This window comes from Corylus avellana, chromosome ca8, assembly GCF_901000735.1.
Source record: "Corylus avellana chromosome ca8, CavTom2PMs-1.0".
NCBI classification, from domain to species: Eukaryota; Viridiplantae; Streptophyta; class Magnoliopsida; order Fagales; family Betulaceae; genus Corylus; species Corylus avellana.
In genome coordinates this window covers 2,793,969-2,814,896 of record NC_081548.1, presented here as the reverse complement: position 1 = coordinate 2,814,896, position 20,928 = coordinate 2,793,969, and the positions used below count along the sequence as shown (strand labels likewise).

At 35.3% G+C, this 20,928-nt stretch overlaps 2 protein-coding genes across 2 annotated transcripts; both read left to right on the top strand.

The window, feature by feature from the left end:
- The first annotated feature begins 305 nt into the window (after positions 1-305).
- On the top strand, positions 306-1,554 carry LOC132190085 (ethylene-responsive transcription factor ERF003-like). The gene is made up of 2 exons (XM_059604966.1): positions 306-697; positions 783-1,554. Exons 1-2 carry the CDS (start codon positions 615-617, stop codon positions 1,279-1,281), a joined length of 582 nt encoding a protein of 193 aa, XP_059460949.1. The 5' UTR covers positions 306-614; the 3' UTR covers positions 1,282-1,554.
- A 3,748-nt stretch (positions 1,555-5,302) lies between these two features.
- LOC132190321 (ethylene-responsive transcription factor ERF003-like) lies at positions 5,303-6,265 on the top strand. Its single transcript, XM_059605273.1, has 2 exons — positions 5,303-5,450; positions 5,545-6,265. The coding sequence occupies exons 1-2, from the start codon at positions 5,368-5,370 to the stop codon at positions 6,035-6,037; spliced, it is 576 nt and encodes a 191-aa protein (XP_059461256.1). The 5' UTR covers positions 5,303-5,367; the 3' UTR covers positions 6,038-6,265.
- Positions 6,266-20,928: the final 14,663 nt, after the last annotated feature.

Below are 20,928 nucleotides of genomic sequence, written 5' to 3'. Positions count from 1 at the left end.
AATGTAACATAAAAGTAAAAATAATTATATTATTTTATGTTTTAGGTTCTTTCATTTATTAGAATAGTTTCGTTGGTCAGAACAACAGGGATTTTTTATGCTCATTTTTTTTAGGTATAGGAAACTACCAACTTGATTGAGTCATTGTCTAAACTTAGACCACAATCACATGAGAAGAATCCATGAGACGATGACCTAAGATCTTCTTGAAGAAAGAACAGGCAAAAAAGCAAGAGAACAGTAACACATGATGTTTTTGGATATAGTAGCCATTTTCTTATTCATGTGAATTGAATTTGGTCTGTTTGAAATTTCAGTTCCTCTATTTATTCAATAATCATCAGTTGCAAACAGCCAACTGGTAACTAATAGAGACAGAAAAGAAGTTAGAGCCTCCCTTCAAAGCTCTAGTGGGACCCAATTCTCTCCAAATTGGTTGCCAGAGGGGGCTTAGAAAAAGACCCCTCCAGGCTCCAGTTGCCTATATCTGTGTCAACAAATGCAACTACAAAAACCCCTCTCTCCCCCTTCCCTCACAGGCACCATTCTCCTGCATCATTCCCTCGTTCAGGCATTTTCACAAACACCTCTTCCACGTTTCTTTTTCTTCGGGCATGGCCAGACTGCAACAGCGCTACCGAGGCGTCCGGCAGAGGCATTGGGGCTCTTGGGTCTCCGAAATCCGCCACCCTATCTTGTACGTACACCTATGCACGCTCTTCATCCACGTTTATGTGTGTCCTTGCTTGTGTAGTACTAAACGAAACGTTTCGTTTATGCAGGAAGACTAGAATTTGGCTAGGAACATTCGAAACGGCGGAGGACGCGGCGCGAGCCTATGACGAAGCAGCAAGGCTTATGTGCGGCTCGAGGGCTAGAACCAACTTCCCTTTCAACCCAAATGCATCGCAGTCATCTTCATCGAAGCTCCTCTCTGCAACTTTGACTGCAAAACTTCACAAGTGCTACATGGCTTCTCTCCAAATGACCAAACCATTAGCACAAGAGCCTCAAAAACAACCATCACCACATGTCATTGCCGCCAACATTGGCTTCGCCGGAAAAACCATCGAAATGGGTATGCGGCTGCCGGAAAATAATCCGGTGGGTGAGCTAGAACTAGAGCCAAACAACAATTGGGTTTTCAAAAAAGTGAAAGTTGAAAGTAGCCAGCAGCCATTCAAGTCTCTTGAGGATGCTCAGATTGAGCAAATGATAGAGGAACTTCTCGACTATGGCTCCATTGAGCTTTGCTCTGTTGTTCCACCACAGCCCCTCTAATTTTATCTCCAAACATCTCAAAAAACACCCTCCTTTCTTTCACCTTTATGGTATATGTATATCTTTTCTGCTAATGTCACCCATTCATCTTCTAATTTAACCTATTTTTGTCAGCCTGCGCAGAGCCCAGAGCCTCCTGTTTCTTGCACCCAATCACCACCCAATAGTTCCCAATTCTGTTCATAGTTTCTTCAGACGACCCATGTGAATGATGCCATGCGTAGCATCAAATGTGTTATAATTATAATATGATTTAAGCTTAATTATGCTTTATTTTTTAGCATTCTACTACTCTATCTATGCAGCCTAGCTAGATGCATGACTTGCATTCTTTTTTTGGTTCAAATTTTCTTTGATTGTGTGTTTTTGGATTTTGGTTAACGGTAAAAAAAAATACTGGGACCCCACCTCATGGAAGAACAGCTTTGGCACTTTTGTTGTATCCTTTTGTGGGAACCTACATTGAACACTGATACCACAATGACGTTGATATCAACTTGGGACACAAGTTTTGCTCAAAAAGCCACGGCAAGGGAAGGATTTTCTCTCCACTTTAACCGCCAATCACGGGGAAATGGGAGATTTTTTAGGGATCGATGCCCAGCAAACTAATAATCTCGTTAGCAAATGAGAAAGAGTCTTTATGGAACACACATGTTCTAATAAATAGGCGGACGTCTCGAAACATGTTAGGGTATTGAATAAAAAAAAAAAAAAAAAAAGTGGACGAACTGCTTGAAACGTGTTACGAAATCGAATTGTTAATAATTCAAATAACAAAATTGTTGGAATGTTTATCTGTTTAACTACTCGGTTAGGATTTCCTGCACCTAGTACTTTTTTTTTTTTTTTTTCCCAACTAAAAGAGGTCTCTTAATTTCTGCTAATAAGGATTTCCTGTAATTTGTTGCACGAATCATAGGTACAGAACACACTTATTCCAAGCAATTTGAAGTGCAAAATCCACCTCCCGATGACCTCTCTTTGTGAGATTGCCCTAATTGAATGCAATTTAAGTAGCCAATTACAGAGATTCCTGTTCCGATCCCTACAAGGAAAGCCCTACTTTTATATTTACATTTACATTTTTCATTTGTATTGTTCTGGAGGAATGCTATGCTATAGAAAATGGAGCTGGTCATTAGGTCGCAACCCAAGCATAATTCAGTTATGAGGCCTACTGGTCGGGTCGACATTTCAGGCATTTGGAATGGGCTTGATAATCTTTCCAAGACGACCACTTTCTTGCTATCTGGGCCCAGGGAAATTTTTGATTTTCTATGTAGGGCCTGAATCTAGACATTCTAGCCTTTAGCTCTTTATGGGTTTTCAATTGTTAAAGTCAAGGAAATAGGACATTGCCAGCCGACAACTTTTTTTTCCAACTATGTAGTGCAATTAGTACGGTTGAACGAGGTGTAACATAAAAATAAAAATATGTTCAATTATTAAACAAGATATACTTATATAAATTCGATCCGACTCGTTAACTCGTTTGTATATATTATAAACTTATACTATAAATTGCATGTGACCATGCAGTCGCCACACAAGCATGAGCACCACCTCAAGAGGAAGTGACGAAAATGCCGGACAGACACATGCGACCCATGTCACTTGATCCTTGTGTTGAGTTGCAGAAAGAAGCGGCGAAGTGGCCACCACATGAAGGTTGGCTAGTGGTAGCCCAACGCTTGGTGTTGAGAGGTTTTCTCTTTTTAATGAGTACAGATAGGAGAGACAAACAACACTCAATTCACTTTGATTCGATTACAACCCTATGTGCAATACAAGTTCTACCCATTATCAAGGGTTTTAGAAGCAAATCGGAGCTTGCTATCAGTTTTCACTTCTCAATTCTTTTAAACTTATAATCTAACCTGCACCAACCAATAAGTGAGATTCTATGGAGACTCTCACATTCCTAATGAGAGGGTTTCTCTTCCGAGTGAGTGCAGAAAGGAGAGGAGGAAAGAGCTCTACCTCCTCCTCACTCCTTCCTCAAGATTAACCAAGTCTTCCCGCTCATCCAGTGGAGCATTCCCTTTCCGTTTGTGGAGACTCTCTAACTTCCGGTGAAAGGGTTTTCTCTCCCCACCAAGTTTAGATAGGGAAGGAGGGTAGAGTTATGCTCCCTCCCTTCTCCCTTTCTCCTTCATCCTTTTCATTTTTCTCTTTGTCTCTCCTTCTTTGTCTGTCTTGGAAGCCAAATTATTGTGCATCTATCCCCTCCTTTGCTACCCTCATGCCTCTCCATCATTTTCGCCGGCCTCCGCTTCATCCACCACATATGCAATCCACACATTGACATCAAATTTTTTTGCCCTCATGCCGCAGATTCTTGGCTGCCCTCCACCTTCCCCTTTGGCTCTCCATAACCGATGCCTCTCTTTTACCTATTGAAACTTCTAGATCCAAATCCAAATTCATATTTGATGTCCACCAAGTGTCTACCATCGAGTACCTTCTGTGTTGAACATTGTGGTGATACTCCTCTTTGGCGACTCTAGTGCCGTCATTGTCAATGTTATCCTCCTTGCTATGACTACCAAGTTCTCTTGCAATCATAGTATACATTTTTCCAAACATCCCATTCCCTAGTCTGCCTCTGCCATTTTTCAATGGCCCCTTTCTTGAATTATGCGCCAAAAAATATTGAGTCGGACCATTTATTTGGTCAATTCTTAAATGTGATTAGATTTCATTTTTGCACTGTAATATTTGTTTCTATAGTCTATGTTGGGGTGTCCCACCCTCTCTTTTTGTATTATCATTTCTTTTTGTTAAGGATTATCATGATGACAATCCTAATCACAGCCAACCAAAGAGTCCAACATCAGTAAATGATAAGATAAAGGAGATAAGCTATTTGTTTTCCTTACACTTTTATTAATGAAATCTCAAATATTAAAAAAGAAAAAAGAAGAAAGAAGAAGAAGGATTTGAGAAGCAATAGCTTAATCCGATTTTCATCAATCTCACTCTATCATACGATGAATCTAGTCATGAGGAAAACCTACAACTACCATACCAAAACAAGAAGATTTGGGTGCTGAAATACTGCCAGAAAATGAGGGAGGTCATCTGTTATAGTTCTAGCAAACTTCAAACTTTTGAAAAGTCATTAAAGCAATTAATGTAGACCCATCACGATTTCAGTAATTTGTTGTTTAGATTGCTAACAATCCGTATAGTAAATGTGAAAAAGAGTAAAATTGCTTGGATCTCTATCCAAAACAATTTTTTTTTTTTTAACAAACAAGTTATCTTCATTGATATAAAATCAATCTGGCGCAAAATGCTCTATCATACAATGTTAAAGATGCAAGTTGAAAACTCTATGGCCCCAACACTATCTATGACACACACAGTAGCCTCTAGGGCTTTTACAAAACAACACTTTAAAAATGTCATCATCATAATCAATATATACATATGCAGCATAAACCGACGAATCACGTCTCTGGTCACTGTCTCTTTCATCAATGACAAATCTTCCATAAACTTGATAACTCCTTGTCATCAGTCAATAGTTTGCTCCCATAAAAGAACTAGAAAAAACACAAAAGACCTACTGAAAACCATTTCGTTATTCTTAAACAAAACCTTAGAAAGCAAAAACATATTTAAACTTTAGTAATACCCTAAGCATAAACTATATAAATAAGAAAACAACAACAAAAGAATACGACAATCATCCGGAGATCTTGAGAAAACCTCTATTTGTTTAGATTTGCGTTGACAAAAGGTATTATTACTCATGTGAATTAAATTAGGTCTTTCAAATTTTATATATTAGTAATTAATTAAAAAAAAAAAAAATCACCTGCAATAAGCCAAAAGATAAAAAGGAGGGATGACCCAATAGTATATATACCCTCCATGTGGGACCCAATTGCTAATTGGTGCCAGAAGGCCAATTAAAGAGAGTCAAAACAGTGAACCAAAGTTTGTCAACAAATCCAACTACATAAATCCCCCCCACCCTCCCCTCACCATCCCCTTATTTAGGGCCACTCCCCATTTTTCTCATTCAGGCATATCGCAAACACCTTTCCATCAATTCCTTTCCTTTTAGACACCAACATGGCCAGACCACAACAGCGATATCGAGGCGTCCGCCAAAGGCATTGGGGCTCTTGGGTCTCCGAGATTCGCCACCCTCTACTGTAAGTTCACCTCGCTATCACCTTATCATTACCTACTAATAATAATGCCGACACGTTTCGGTCGGTACTGATGGGAACGTTTCGTTTTGTGCAGGAAGACAAGAATTTGGCTAGGAACATTTGAAACGGCGGAAGACGCGGCACGGGCGTATGACGAAGCGGCAAGGCTAATGTGCGGCCCAAGAGCGCGGACCAACTTCCCTTACAACCCAAATGCGCCGCAGTCGTCGTCGTCGAAGCTTCTCTCAGCCACTTTGACGGCTAAACTGCATAGGTGCTACATGGCTTCACTGCAAATGACAAAACCGTCGCTGCAACTGCAAGAGCCTCAAAACGCGCCATTGCCGCGCGCTAACTCAACCGGCTGCACTGCCGGGAAAGCCGCTGAAATGGGTGGCCGATCGCCGGACAAGACGCTGGTGAATGAGCAAGAAACGGAGGCCAATTGGGTTGTCAAGAAAGTTCAAGTGGAAAGCAGCCAGCAGTTCAAGCCTCTTGAAGATGATCACATTGAGCAGATGATTCAAGAGTTAATTCATTATGGGTCTATCGAGCTTTGCTCTGTTTTCCCACCTCAGGCTCTGTAACTTCCTCCTCAGTCTCAGCCTCTATTGCTCTGCTGCCAATGCCACTCTTTCTGATATTTAACCCATTTTTCTCAGCACTTTTTAGACCGCCACTCTCTCATTTAGATCCTCTCTAGGTCCTAGAACTAGCTTCTAAGTGACCCAATTGAAGATGCTGCTACTGCTATTTGTACAGTCAATTGTGTTGTAATGTATGACATTAGTCTATGCTTTTGATGTCTTTGTTTCTTCCCAGATTTTCACAGTTGCAATGTGGGGCTGTTGAGTCTCTCATGTGAAAAAAGTTTCTGAAAAGGAACAACATTAAAATTAAAAACACTGGTTTTTCCTTCAGGCCAACACCATTTTGAATTGAATTAAAAATAAAAATAAATAAAAAAAAAAGGAAAGAAAGAAAAGAAAAGAAAAGTGCACCATGTTTGGAACACTCATAACTTACTGTGGAGTGGGTAGTCACTCAAGGACATTAAAGTCGCTTTTCGTTGAAAACCCTACATTTTCAGTCCTCTTTGGTGAACCATGTTCAACCAAGATACAGTGTCACTCTTAATTTCAAAGAAACTGACAGAAGGGCGCTTCTTCTTCTTCTTCTTCTTCCTCTTCTTCCTCTTCCTCTGTTTTTTTTTTTTGGCTTTTACTTTAATTTTATAATTTTACAAAACAATAATTTTTTTTTGTGTAAGTGACAAAGCAAACATTCGTAATTTTTTATGTAGTGAGATTGCATAATAAAAGAAAGGGAAAACTTCATTTTAGACCCTTGAATTACTACTCGTTTTGACATGTCTCCCCCAAACTTCAAACATTCTCAATTTGGACCCATGAACTTTCAATTGCAGTCAATTTGAACCTGTCCATCAATTTTTGCCGTTAAAACCATTAAAAAGAGAAAATTACCCTTCAATTTTCTTTTTATTAAAAAAAAATTGAAAAAAAAATAGGTCACAAGGTGGCCCAACCATTGGTTACCTTGTGATTTTATTTTATTTTTTATAAAATTTTTAATTTGAAATTAAGGGTAAATTTGAAATTTTATAAAAAATTCAAGGGTATAAACGTCATTGTCTAACTGTTAATGTTTAAAATCTGACGAATGGGTTCAAATTGACTGCAATTGAAAGTTCATGAGTCCAAATTTAGAGGTTTGAAGTTTGAGGGGCATGTCAAAATATTCTAAACAAGTAGTAATTCAGAGGTCCCAAAGTGAGATTTCCCCTAAAAGAAAAGATAATTCAAAAGGAGGTGGGTGTGAGACTCCATCATAGACCAAGTACAAATATTATAGTGCAACATAAATGATATGATCTAATAATTTTTTGACATAGTTTTAGAAAGGGGCCGCCGAAAATCGGCAATTTTTTAGACAATTCGGTCGATGGGTTACTTACAGAAACGCCTATTGCGACATAAGAGAACTCAAAAGCCACAACATGAAGGATAACATTGATAATGAGTCAAAACCGCTCACCATGAGAGCTGGAGAGTCTCCACAAAGGGAAAGAAAAGACTCCATGAAAGGAGAGAGAGGAGTTGGTCAATCATAAGGAAGGGAGAGTTCTTCCCTCCTCCCTGTATGCACTCACTCAGGTAGAGAGAACTCTCATTAGGAACTGACAGGAAAGTTTTTGTTTTATTTGGTAATATTGCAGATCGATTGCCACATATCAATTCTTTCTCTCTCTGTGTCTCCCTTTTTTAGAGAAAAGAAATCATTAAAGAGAATGTAGGTTCCTGCAGTGACATAGATGACTTGTTTGGCATCAAAGAAAATTCAAGATTCGTTTTTAGTGTAACCTAGCCAATTTGTCATGTTACATGAGTGGAGCACATGCAAACTTGCTGGTGTATTCAATTTAAATTTTAATGTGAGATATTTTTTCATACAGTTAAATTACCAGTTATTCTAAAAGCTTAAGCTGATAAGAAGAGGTAAATGTAATCACTTAATCAACACTTTAACACTCCCTCTCACGTATGGGCTCAAACTCCCTTTTAGTAAGTGATGCACAACATGTGGAATATTTAATTTAAATGGGGGTAATTTGACGGAGTCAATATTCGATCTTAGGGCCTTTGGCTCTGATATCATATTAAATCACCAGTTGTTCCAAAAGCTTAATTTTAAATTACCATTTATTCCAAAAGTTTAAGCTAATAGAAAGAGATAAATTTAATCAATTAATCAACACTTTAACACATACATTCCCGCAACAGTAAGATTTTCATTTGGGTAAAACAAAATGTGGGGATTATAATATTTGAATATTTACTAGATGATCACATAGACACAGTAGAAATGGGTAAAGAAGAGACTGGGGCCATCTAAGATATGGAAGGAAGCACAATGAAAAAACTTTGATTTCCATGGATGTGTGGAACTATTAATATAATGCTTTATCTACCAGAAAAAGATACGTTTCCACTTATTTGTTGGCTGGTGGTCTTTAGAATATAGATCACCTTTTTGAATTGTTGGCTTACTACTTCAAAGGATTTTGTATCCAATTTCAACTTAGGCTAGGCTTCTGGTTGGGTTTGCAGCTGTTAAAGAAGGGACACCAATGTTTTTCAGTGGTGTTCTAATCATTTTAGGCTCTTTACTCTCTCTCTCTCTCTCTCTCAACTTTTTTGTATTAAGCGTGTATGCAATACTTCTCTATACTCATTTATATGAGAGAGGTGTTGTATGGGTTGCTACATACCACACAAACATTATGCATATAAATATTTCATGAAGCTAATGTTGCAAGGTTTAGGGTATAAAGAGTGTGCAATACTTTTTGAGTGCGTTTAACACTCAAAAAGTATGTTTAAAGAAAAAAATACCCGTTTGATAAAACAAATTGAACGTGCATTTAAGGATTAAAAAAATTCAAAAATGGCCAAAACGTACTTTTGGCAAAAGCTTAAAAATGAAGTTTTTACCAAAAAAACACTTTTTGATTTAAAAGCTCTATTTTTCAAACATAATTCCAAACATGCTCTTGGTAGCCTTGCAACCTTAGTCTCGTAGGATATTTATACGTGTAATGTTTGTGTGGTATCTAGCATTACTCGTGTTGTATGTATCTTCTCTGCACTCACAACATATGTAAATCCCATATAATATAAGAGCTGTTAAATCACCTTTAAAAAGGGGTCATAGACTCCTTTTTTGTTTAGGATCCCCTTTCAATTTTCAACATTCAATTATTAGGAGCTGAAAAACAAAAGGGCGCGTTAGCGCAACCCCAGTAGCTCTTGTTACCTTGCCACTTTTATTCCTAGTTCTCTTGCTACATCGGCCGCTTCCTAGTCTCTGATTTTCAGAATATCTTATTATATAAAGTTTTTGTCTGTTTCGAAAAATAATTCTAGAATCCGATTGAATGTAAAATATCAATAGTTGATTTACATTCCGGAAAGGGGTTACAGGTCTCTTATACTACAATTGATCGACAGAGTGAAACGATCAAAAGCTTATGTTGATAGAAAACGATGAATTTAATCATTTAATTAATACTTTGACAATACTCACCCAAAACCCAAGTCAACACGTGAAATATTTAATTGAAATATGAGGTAAATTGTTGAGTTAGGATTCGTATTGAGATACTTGTTCCTCTTCGAAGGGGAGGTGTTGGAACATTTATGTCAATGTGATTACATCTCAAAGAAGCTTAATCTCTATTAAAAGCATGATTTTTCAGTGCAATTGTTAACGTTAGTACAAACTTTAAACCATCATTTGAACATAAATATATCAGAAAATTTTCACTTTTTACTGCTACCTTAAATGAACTTTAAAGGGTAACATTACAATGAAAGAGATAACTCAACAGATGATTAAAACCGTGTGATTGATCATGATCGCATTTTTTTCAAAAGCAAATTGCTTTTTTCCCTGTCTCTACTGTTTTTATTTGTTCGTTCTGCTTCTTTCAATTTTCCTTTTAGGGAAGCCTTTAATTGATTGAGATTTCTTGAATAGAATTCACCTTTTAATCATTTTTCATGTCATTTTCATATCCAAGTCTAGATTGTATTAAGTTCATCATTTTTATGTCGTTTTCGCCTTAATCTGTACTCATTTTGCTTTTGTAACTTCTTTGTGTAGCCATTTGAGAAGACAATGTCACTTATTTGACCCATTTTCTTCCATTTGTATATATTTTTGTATTATTTTAGTTCGCTTTGGATCAATTGTTGGGGAGCCACCCCTATTTTGGTTGGACATAAATTTTCAGTTTGGAAGAAATATCTTCAAACCCATTTAAAATAGTGTCATGTGTCGATAAACATTTATAAGGCACGTTAAATTATGTCTAAGTTAGTAAACTTCTATTAATGACGTTAAGAATTTAATATGCCTTATAAAGGTTTATCGACATATGACACTATTTTAAATGGGTTTGATGATATTTCTTTCAGACTGATTTGGAGAAAATTTCTGTCATTTTCGGTTTTAGGATCGTCTACTCTTTTTTCCTTTCGGATTAGGAGGGAAAATGATTCTCCCTTGTAACCCATTTCCTTATTCAATTTAAATTTTTTTTTTTAAAAAAAATAATAATAATAATAAAGGACAAGAATCCTCATCATTTTTTTTTTTTTTTTACATGTCCACACAAATGAGGGGAGGAGGATTCGAGCTAATAACCTCCTCATTAGTCAATTTTATTCATCATTTTTAAATGGCGTAACAATATATATATTCAATGAATATGTAACATGACATCATTATACTGTAAAATAAAACAAAATCTTGATTTCTTTTTCAATTTCACTTGAAACATAAAAGATTAAAACAATAAGTAGACAATTCTGCAGATTGCAATTGAGGTGCTTGGACCACTACAATTTTGCTGTGCGGCACCATGTCAAAAATGTGCTTCCAAGTTCCAACATTACTTTTTCTTGCAAGAAGATATTAAACATTATTATAATGGAAAAAGTAGATATTAATATGAACATTTAGATTTAAATTTTTTGACAATCTAAATTGTTCAATTTGTTCAAATAGTATTAGATGAGAAATCCTAAGTTCGAACTTTAATTCTACATTTTACTTATATTTCATTTAATTAGGTTTTCAGTTAAGTATTTTGCATGATGGGCTTAACTTATTGAAAGAGAATTTGAGCCAACATGTGAAAATAAATGTTAAAATATTAATTAAATTTCATTTTTTTTATCCGTTTAAACTTTGAAAATAACTAGTGATTTAATAAAATTCACATCATTGGTCTAAATATTTTCCACATAAGTCATAATGAAAAGGGTAGAATGAGATTTTTAAGGGTATTTCCTTGATCAAGTTTCTCATACCAATGGTCAACTCAAATAATGTCCTGCAAATTAGTCCAAGAGATTTTTGTTTTTAATTAAAAAGGACAGGCAGTAAAGACAAATTGTTACTATTCTACTTGGGCATGACTATAGTAGCACTGACCCATTGGGAGTTGCACAAGAGAAGTCTAAACGATTAGAACTGCATGTACTCTTTCAAGTCCAACTAAACTAACCCCACTAGAGCACCAATGTAAACCAATGAGGTGTACACTAATCAAGCACAAAGATTTCAACTGTGGGATTCGAACACATATGCCCTAATGTATACTTAACTACTTTGAAGATTTCCTTCGGCCATTAAACTACCTCCTATATGGTAGTCCGAGAGCTTTTCTTGTAGCTATTGCCATTCATCTAAAACCTGCCTAAATATTTTAGTTCATTGTTGGGCCTTGCAATCTGGTTCCACTTAAAAAAGATACATTTACTTTAGGTATTTTGGTGTCCCATCTTTGTCAATGAAAGTTCATGATTGCTCACCTGTTTGGGAATTGATTTTGTTCCCCACAACCATAAAAAATTAAAGTTGTTTAGTCTCATTATTTTGTCTTACTTTTGATTCAGTAAAGGTGTTTAAAATCATGGCATGTTATTGAGTTTACCATCATTAATAGTTTGAACCATGTGGCTTTGGGGACACTTGAAATTTCACCCTACCAACCTCTTTTCTCATCTCAGCAAGCAAGTTCACCAATCACAAGACTAGTTAATCTTGGAGACAGAAAGAGAAGACAAATTTTTTCTTAAGAGAGAAAAAGAGGTTGAATGCTTTTATGGAGTATTGTTTCCTAGGAAAACCCTTTAAGCTAGTGAGATTTCTAGCACACCTGACAAAATTCCATCAAACCCATCCGTTTGTCCGAACTCGAACTGAATAAATGGATAGAAAAATGTTTGGGTTACTACAAATTTTACTTCGAACCTTACAAACTTGCATGACAGTATCTTAATAGTGAAGAAATTAAGCAATAACATTTGACAAGTAACTTTAACTGTTTAGTGGTTAACACAGCAAGTGTCGCGTGAACTAACACGTCAATTTACAAAGGACTTGTAGTAAAAGTTGTAGTACTCCTAATAACATTCTCAAAACCAGCGCAGCCCATTGCCAGGTGTTAGCTACTAGTGAATGAACTGATAACTTGATAAGATAATGAATGTGACACAAATTGGCTCTTGACTTGCCATGATTGTTATGTTTCTTATCTTTGCTTTTGAATATTAAAAAGCATTTATGTGGAGATGGAGTGGGGAACCCCATATTAACAAGAGTTTCAAGAACTTCATGACTATGCCTTAATTGCTACACTTTATTTCCCAATCATTTTTCCAAGATTTTTTCTCTTTCTTTTTTTTTTCCTATTGGTTTTTTCTTATGATGGCATTATCTAGATTATGCTCTACCCCTAAGTAATCCTTATTTTTGTAGCAAAAATCTGGTGTCCCCACTACATGGTAGTCATATTCATGGAAGAAATGATAATTTGGCATGATCCATGGACTAACTTTTGTTTCAGGGACGCTCAGGGGAGGGGGATGCTCAGGTGTAGCCTCAATTATCATAATTCTTATAAGGCTTCATTTGTTTCGGCTTAAAATGATATTTAAAAAATATTTTCAGTATATAGTGCGACGAAAAATATTTTCGGTTTGACCAAAAAAATGGTTTCCATTTTTGAAAACTGTATACTATTTTTCAAGTTTGAAAACCGTAAAACATTTTACGTCGGAACAAACGGAACCTAAAAATGATAAATCATTGTACATATAACATCTTATTCTGCTATTTAAATTCAGGATTATAATCTAGGAATTAGAAGCATCAAAGTCAGCAACAATTATAGCCAATGGTAAAAGTATTCACAGAACTAGCAATTTCTCTTTTCCTCTGTGATGGAGACCTGGAAATCTAATAGAAAAGGAATAATTTCCTCTGTTTTAGTGGGAGTAAAACTATGCAGTCTGCAGAATCTCTTTGGTACAAGCTTTTATCCTGCAGGGGTTTTTGTAAATGTAAAATTTGTATAAAAAAAAAAAAAAATGCAGAACAGAAATTGCCACTCTACTCTAGGTGGTGAAGCAATAGTGAAAAACCTAGAATGAAAACTTTTTTTTTACAAACGGTTTTGTACAGAATTACATAGTAAAAGGACAGCCTTGATTTGCACTCTCCAGAGGGAAAAAAGAGAGAAAACTGGGAGTCAAAGGAGAGATCTTCCTAAGAAAAAAAGCAGTCAAAACCAATCATTGTGTATCCAATCATGGTGTATGGAATCTCATGAGGAAATGTTGTGAAAGAAAGAATCATATGGTCTCTACCTTTTCATGAACTATTAATTATAAATGTTGCAATATTCTACTTAGTGGGGCTTAATTTATCATTTCTTTTAGATGCCTTGGATCAAGTGAGTCATGCAAAGATCCAAAAGGCATACAACTTTGTTTGGGAGTGAAAGATAATGTTGGTGGCCTACTCCCTTAAAAGCCAAAATACTTTCAACTTGATTTGAAGCACAAATGTCTTTTTTAAATATGTGTGATATTTTTGGGATTGGAAAATACAGACAAGACCCCAACCTGATTATTTCTATTTCATTAGGTTTAGGGCACATGTTATGTCTCTTCCCTTTCTTTCGTAAACGGTATCCAGATTTCTCATTTTGAAGGGTTAAAGTAGCATTAAAAAAAAAAAAAAAAAAAACACTTAAAACATGTCACGCCAGACAGCATAAAATAGGCGTTAAAAGTAGCATTTACTCTCACCATTCTACCGTACAACTGGATCCCTTCATTCAGGGGATGTGTTTTCTACAGATACCATACAAAGCTCTCATAAAGGGATAGACATCCTTATGTGCAATATTTATACAATCAAAGAGGATATTGCTGCTGCAAGTCAACTTATTCAAAAAATCATGGAGAAAATTGTGGGTCTTTTCTAACAGTTGTGTGTCTCTGCTTTCTTTCCTTTTCCTTTCCCATTCCTTCACATGGATGAACATGCACTTGCTAGCATCCAGCCATCCACATGACCCTAACCACCCCCCTTCATTTTTAACAAAGCCAAGGAGACAAACAAGGGATGGGACCCATATCAGCCCCATACCATACCAATTAAAGCCCAATAATCTCCTTAGTTTCAATTTATGCAGCAACTTCGATCTCAAGCCTTTTAACAAAGAGTTGTAACAGTAGAAGCAGTAACTTAAGGGCTATAAAAATTGGGGCAGGGGATCCTCATTCCCAAGCCATCAATCAACATGCACAATGACACTAAGAAAAAGACAAAGAATGTCTTGATATTATCTCAGTGTTCATTGAATTCTGTCACATCAGCTCAGCCTTTGCTTTGGTGCTTTTTGTTCTGCATTTTTGGTTTTTGAGGAGTCACTTAATCACAGCCATGTTGCACATGTAGTCTTAAGATATCTGGCATGTTAATTTGTCAATGTTGGAGACTACAGCAACACATACCAATATAGTCAGAATGTGGAGACTGTGTGCTCCTTGTCATGCAGATGCAGGTGTTTTGATACATGCACCAAAGTTAAAGCATCACACACAAATTAGATAACAAGATGTGGTACCAGTCCCATAAAATAAAAAATTAAAAAAAAAATTAAGGTACAATTTTATATATGGAGAAGCAATTGATCACACATCAAATCCTAAATCGAGAGAACGGCCCTAATAGTTTTGCTGGAATCTGACGATAGTTATTTTGATGCTTCGATGCTTAAGTTAGTATGATTGGAAAAGGGAGCAAGCTAATAAAAATTGTATAAGAAAGTGTTAGACCACAATGGTGGGTACCTCACTCATGAGTCCCTTCTACTATATTCTATGAGCGTTTTTCAGTGTTTGATTGATAATGGAAGGGTCCATGGGATAACTGATTTGATTATGTGGCATCCACTCCTTTATGCAAGTGTCCCTTAGGGACGAGAATAAAGGGGCGCTAGGAGTTTAAGTAGAAGTGGTCTACATATTGTGGACCCAACATCTCTCTATTGCTTGTGCGTTCGTCCGTCTAGGCTTGGTTGGGTTAAGTTGGTCCATATGGCTTCTTGGAAATGGGCTTGCTTGGACTAACCAAATGGGCCAAGGAGTTTATTCTTGAGTACACCAAGATTAACTAAAACAAAATTTATTGTAAAAAATATTAATTAATATAAGTAACAAAAATAAATGAACAATTAAATATTATTTAATTTTCACTTAAAACATATAGATGTAACTTGTAGTTTGTTATTTGAAGCAATTTTTCATATTTTGAAATGTCTATATATTCATCAACACATTAACTTAAAAGAATAATTCAAATATAAAAATTTGGAAAGAGTAAATTGAAAGAATAAATTCATGCATATCTAAAATTTTCATGTGCCTTGATTTCAATAAAAAATTATTACAATATGTCAATACTCAACTTTCATTTTACTAAACTGATGGACATTGTCACATCAGCCCAATGCGATGAAAGTTAAGTACTTTGAATTACCGATATTCTTAAGATGCGTTTGGAATTGCGTAGACAAAAAATGCGATTTTAAATCAAATTATAGAAAATTAATTGTTTGGGATTGCGTTTTTAAAAAATTGCAGTTTGAAAATATAAAAATTTGTGTTTTCAAATCAAAGGTAAGGATATATTTTTTTAAAAACGCACAATTTTAAAGGCCAAATCCTAACGCTTAACTGCGTTTTTGAATATTACGTTTTTGAATCGCTAATTTTCAAATTTCACTTTTTAAAATTACAAACTCAAAAGGATCCTTAGTGGGATTGAGGTAAGGCTATGACAGATTTGTAGTGAATATGTTTTTTTGGACCTAGAATTAAACAGGACAACCTTAAAGGCCTAGCACTTGGTCCAATCTACTCTGAAGTTCGTTAATTTATTAGCCCAAAAAGAAGGAAATCCCCATCCTCTAGTGGGCAAGTGACCATATTTGAGGATCCAACCCGGTCCACACTCTGTAATTGGGCTGGGCTTTCCTTAATATCTTGTTTATTTTACTCGGGCTCGGGTTTTGGGCTTTTCCTCTGTACGCTTGGATGCTCTGTTGTTTTCATTAACTTGTTTAGAATTCAACATTATTGTTTTGTAAGGGATATTTTAGTCAATCCGAGGTGGGTAGGAAAAACAAAAAATGGGAAAAATATCTACTAAATATTAGGATAAACGTCAATTTAATTGAACAATTTGGACGATAAAGTGAATATAACAAATTGATCTTGAATATTCAGGATATTGATTATAAAAAAAAATTAAAAAAAAAATTACAAAATGATCCTATATATACATTAGAGTAGGTATATGGAATCAATTTTTAATTTTTTTTTTTAAAGGGAAAATCATTCCAGTCTCATTAATTGATGAAGGATCACAAGCATAAAGCTCTTACATCACAGAGCAAAAGCTCTAAGAAAATCATAGCCGAAGCTACAAGGTTACAAGTCATAGATACATACATAGCAATCTAACATTCAAGACCTATCTATGACATCAAAATCTGCTAACCCATGATTAATCTTCAATTGTAACAACCAGGTCTGCTCTAGACAAACTCAATCTAATACATAGGTAGCAACATCCTCTTGCCGAAACTCATCATCATCGGCTTGCAAGCCAGGAAATTATTCACATCCTCAACTCAACAGGTCAGGACCACAAAATATAGGGAAAATAGAAAATACAGGAAAAAATAAAGAGAAGGCACAAAAGCCCACAAAACACCACCGAAGGAAGGCTGCCGGATGATTCTAGCCAGAGCATGAAAAAACCACGCACAGGTGCATGCGAGTTACAATCCGTCGCAGGGTTGTCGGAATCAGAAGAGGCAGGTGCCGTTTGAAGCGAGTAGGGCCGGTGCGCGCGATGGAGGGGCACATGTTGAGGTAGGTCTAACAGATTGACGTAGATCGAACTTAGAACAGTCCAATCCAAGAGCCCCCATCAACCCCGAAAAAAGATACGGCAGAAATTGTGAACGGCACACCCGGCGCGGTGGCGTTTGAGCCTATAACAAAAGAAAATTAAGCAAAAAGAAAAAGGGGGAGAGGGGGAGGGGGAGAACAACCCCCCAGCTGTGCGGCGCTCTCTGCTAGGGTTTTTCTCCCCTTGATGCTTAAGTTAGTAGGTACAACTCAACCATTATCTATAACCCCACTTATTTTAAATTATGGTTTGGAACTTTTGACAATTTTTTTTAATGAATATGAAAGAATATAGTAGAATCATAAAACAATAGACTACCCCCACTTAGAGATTCAACCCAGTTTATTAATTGATATATTCAAAATGTATGTGCGTTTTTAAACTACATTTGAGAATTACATTCATTTTAAACAGATATCAGTTTAATAGACTAAGGTGGAAAAAAATTTTCTCAAACTCGATTTAGAGAAAAACTTTGTCCCCAAAGTACTGGATATCGATCCCTACAACACCAAACAAACAATTAAATACAAATAAAAACATCATTAACAAAACCTCACAATCAGACCACCTATTTCTCAGCACGAGTTTGAATCACCTGCTAATTAAAACAATATTTTTAGTGTAGAACTAAAATGGTAGACAGTGGACCATATGATTTATTGGGTTTTCTTAATTAGGGTTTTGTTGGGTAGTGTGGTTGGCAAGAAGGTGTAAGGACATACCAAGATAAAGAGAACACTAAAATTAAGTATGCTTTGTTTGCAAGATGCGCATGGTTGGTTGTGTGGTTGGCTTAAGTATGCCTAAACTTGTGGGATATTTACACATGGTGGGGTTCCTTTGGTTTGCTTTGTTTTGTTTAGTTTTTTCTTTTGAGTCAAAAATGGTTAACTCTTGATAACTATTCCATATTGTGTTTGGTGTGAACAATCCAATATATTTTAGTATATTTGATTTGAGAGAAATACAAATGTATTTTTTACATCTTTTGTACATTTGTTGACCATCCCGGTATAGTTTTTATGCAAATCAACCATTGGATTTGTAAAAGAAATGGCCGGACTGTAGATGTACATGTAGTAGGTCTCTTAATCTGATTATCAATTTTCAAATATGAGATTTTTGAGTTCCACTTATTTCCAAGAGTCGGAAAGGAGTTATATTTCTTTCCAAAATACTTTTTTCCAAAATATTCAACTAAACTGAGAAGTAAATTATAAAGACAATGTTGAATTATTTGTAATCCCAAAAATTTAAGGTGATTGATAGAAAATGATAAATTTAATAATTAATTAATATTACAAGAATCTCATATAGTTGAATTCTCTAGGCAAGTCAACAATGATTTTCGTTTGGTTAGTAATATGAAAAGAATGAGAATTTTTTTTGGCAGATTCCTTTGGAAAAGTCACTAATTGTTTAAAAATGTTTATTTATAACTCATGTTAAGGGTATATTTAACTTAATTTCAAAAGAAATTAAAAATTGAATAAAAATTGGTTGTGCAACTTTATAAGTATTTGACAAGGTAAAAGAAGATTCCATTATTGCTTGTAGCCTTAAAGCATTAGAAAACTCCAAAGGAAACCGACACATGTACAACCGTTGGGTCAATCACGCTTTCCTATTTTTTTTCTTAATTTTTATTTAGGAAAGTTCTGAGCTTTGAAATTTTATTTTATTTTATTTTATTTTTTCTGAGCTTTGAAATTAAGTTAATGACATCTCTACCCTAAGAAAAGATCAACTAGATATATGCATAGGTGCTTTCAAGGGTATTGGGCATCATTAGGCAAATAAAATTATCTGGGGCATAATGAATCAGGGAATCTAAAAGGACAAATATTTGAAATACTATAATTTTTTTTTATAAATTTATTTGTTTAGTGGATAACAGGCTTTTTTAGTAAAAGCCGGAGTACTTCACCCCCACTAGATGTCGGGGACACCATGCAATGTGACTCACCAAATGACTCAAACCGTAGACCTAAGAGGCACCAAGGCCAAGTAACTTACCACTTGAGCCAACCTCTCGGGGTTATGCTATCAGTATTATTACATTAAGATTTCATATAAGGATATTATTATCATTTTACTAAAATAAAACTTCATTTTTCTTTTTTCTTTTTTTGGGGGGGGCTGAAAAACAAACTTTTCTTATGTTTTGCAAATATGAACACTGACAATTTTATTTATTTATTTTAATATTAAAATCTCTAAATTTCTTGATAATAACTATGGATTTGCATAGCTCATAGGTGGATAGTGCTTCAGAAATCAATGGTCATAATTCTCCATCCTTTTTTGTGAAACAATGAATATCATTTTGCCGTGACATTTGATTTATAGCCTATCTTTCAAGATTATTGAGAATCCTAAACCAAATATTGAATCACAGTCAACAATTATACAATCAACATTTTGATATAAATGGTGGTGACCAAGTCCTTGTCGTAGACGGGCTTATTTGGCAACGCTTTTTACGGCTTTTTAACAAAAAAAAAAAAAACAAAAACATTAATCATAAATAACTTAAATTTTTATGTCACATCATAATTAAAAAATAAAAACAAAAGTAGGGTCTAAAAAATTTTGCCAAACAAATCATGGTCCGAGGCACCAACCCCACATGCGAAAAATGTAGGCCTAGACTTGTTAGAATGTTGTATTGGTAAGTAAAACTTGTTGCACTATTCAACCCTAAGAAATTAGTATCTCCTTTGTGATAAAAGGGCACATGATTGGACTCAGGGACCAAGTCCGAGTCTTCAAGTCATACACAAGTTGATTTCTTTTTTTTTTAATTCTTTTTTGTCGATTGCCATTTACTTTGACTACAAAGACTTCAAATGCTTTATCTTCCCCGTACATTTTTTTTTTTTTTATGATCAACGTAATCAATGGAGATTAAAATTTTCCCTCAACTTCGAAGCTCACAATATTATATATAGACTCACACCTCCATATTAGGATTGTAAATGAGTTGAGCCAATTAAGTATTGATTGTTTGAGCTCGGTTCATTTAAAAGTAGCTCAAGCTTCCAAATTTGGGCTTGCATCGGCTCAACAATTAAGCCTAAATGCTTGTGTGACTCAATAATTATTTGGGGTCAACTAACTCCAAAAAAAATTATCTACTTACAGAAAAATCAAATTACTATCGGTTTATATTTATAAAACCTTTTGTAATAAAAAAGATTGTAATTTGACTTCTTTATAAGTAGATAACTTTTTTGAAGTTAGTTGCCCTCAAAATAATTTTACTTTTGAGGAGTTCTTCAAAAAGTTTCCGCTTCATCATCAAAATTATTGTATTTTATTCTGCTTTACTTAATTTTAGTGATTATCTATGTAGTTGCAATAATTTTGAATTGGTTGTAATTGTTGGGAAAACACCTACTCATCCTCCTCTATATGTTATTTGGGGTCATTGGATGTTTCTCACATTATTTTCAAAATTTTGAGATTGAAAAATAAAAACAAAATATAATTAGAATTAGTGACTTTCTTTTCTTTTGGTAAATTGGGAGTGTTGAATTACCCTAACAGTTGTGGCAGGTCAGGGCCGTACCCTAAAACTGCATAGCAAGAAGGTGTTTGGAGATAGTGGGTGGCC

What these genes read in the sequence shown, in the direction of transcription:
- LOC132190321 (XM_059605273.1), top strand. Translation starts at nt 5,368, where the DNA reads ATGGCCAGACCACAACAGCGATATCGAGGCGTCCGCCAAAGGCATTGG. An exon ending in GAGATTCGCCACCCTCTACT is followed by an intron (nt 5,451 to 5,544) that starts GTAAGTTCACCT and finishes CGTTTTGTGCAG; the next exon opens with GAAGACAAGAATTTGGCTAG.
- LOC132190085 (XM_059604966.1), top strand. Translation starts at nt 615, where the DNA reads ATGGCCAGACTGCAACAGCGCTACCGAGGCGTCCGGCAGAGGCATTGG. An exon ending in GAAATCCGCCACCCTATCTT is followed by an intron (nt 698 to 782) that starts GTACGTACACCT and finishes TCGTTTATGCAG; the next exon opens with GAAGACTAGAATTTGGCTAG.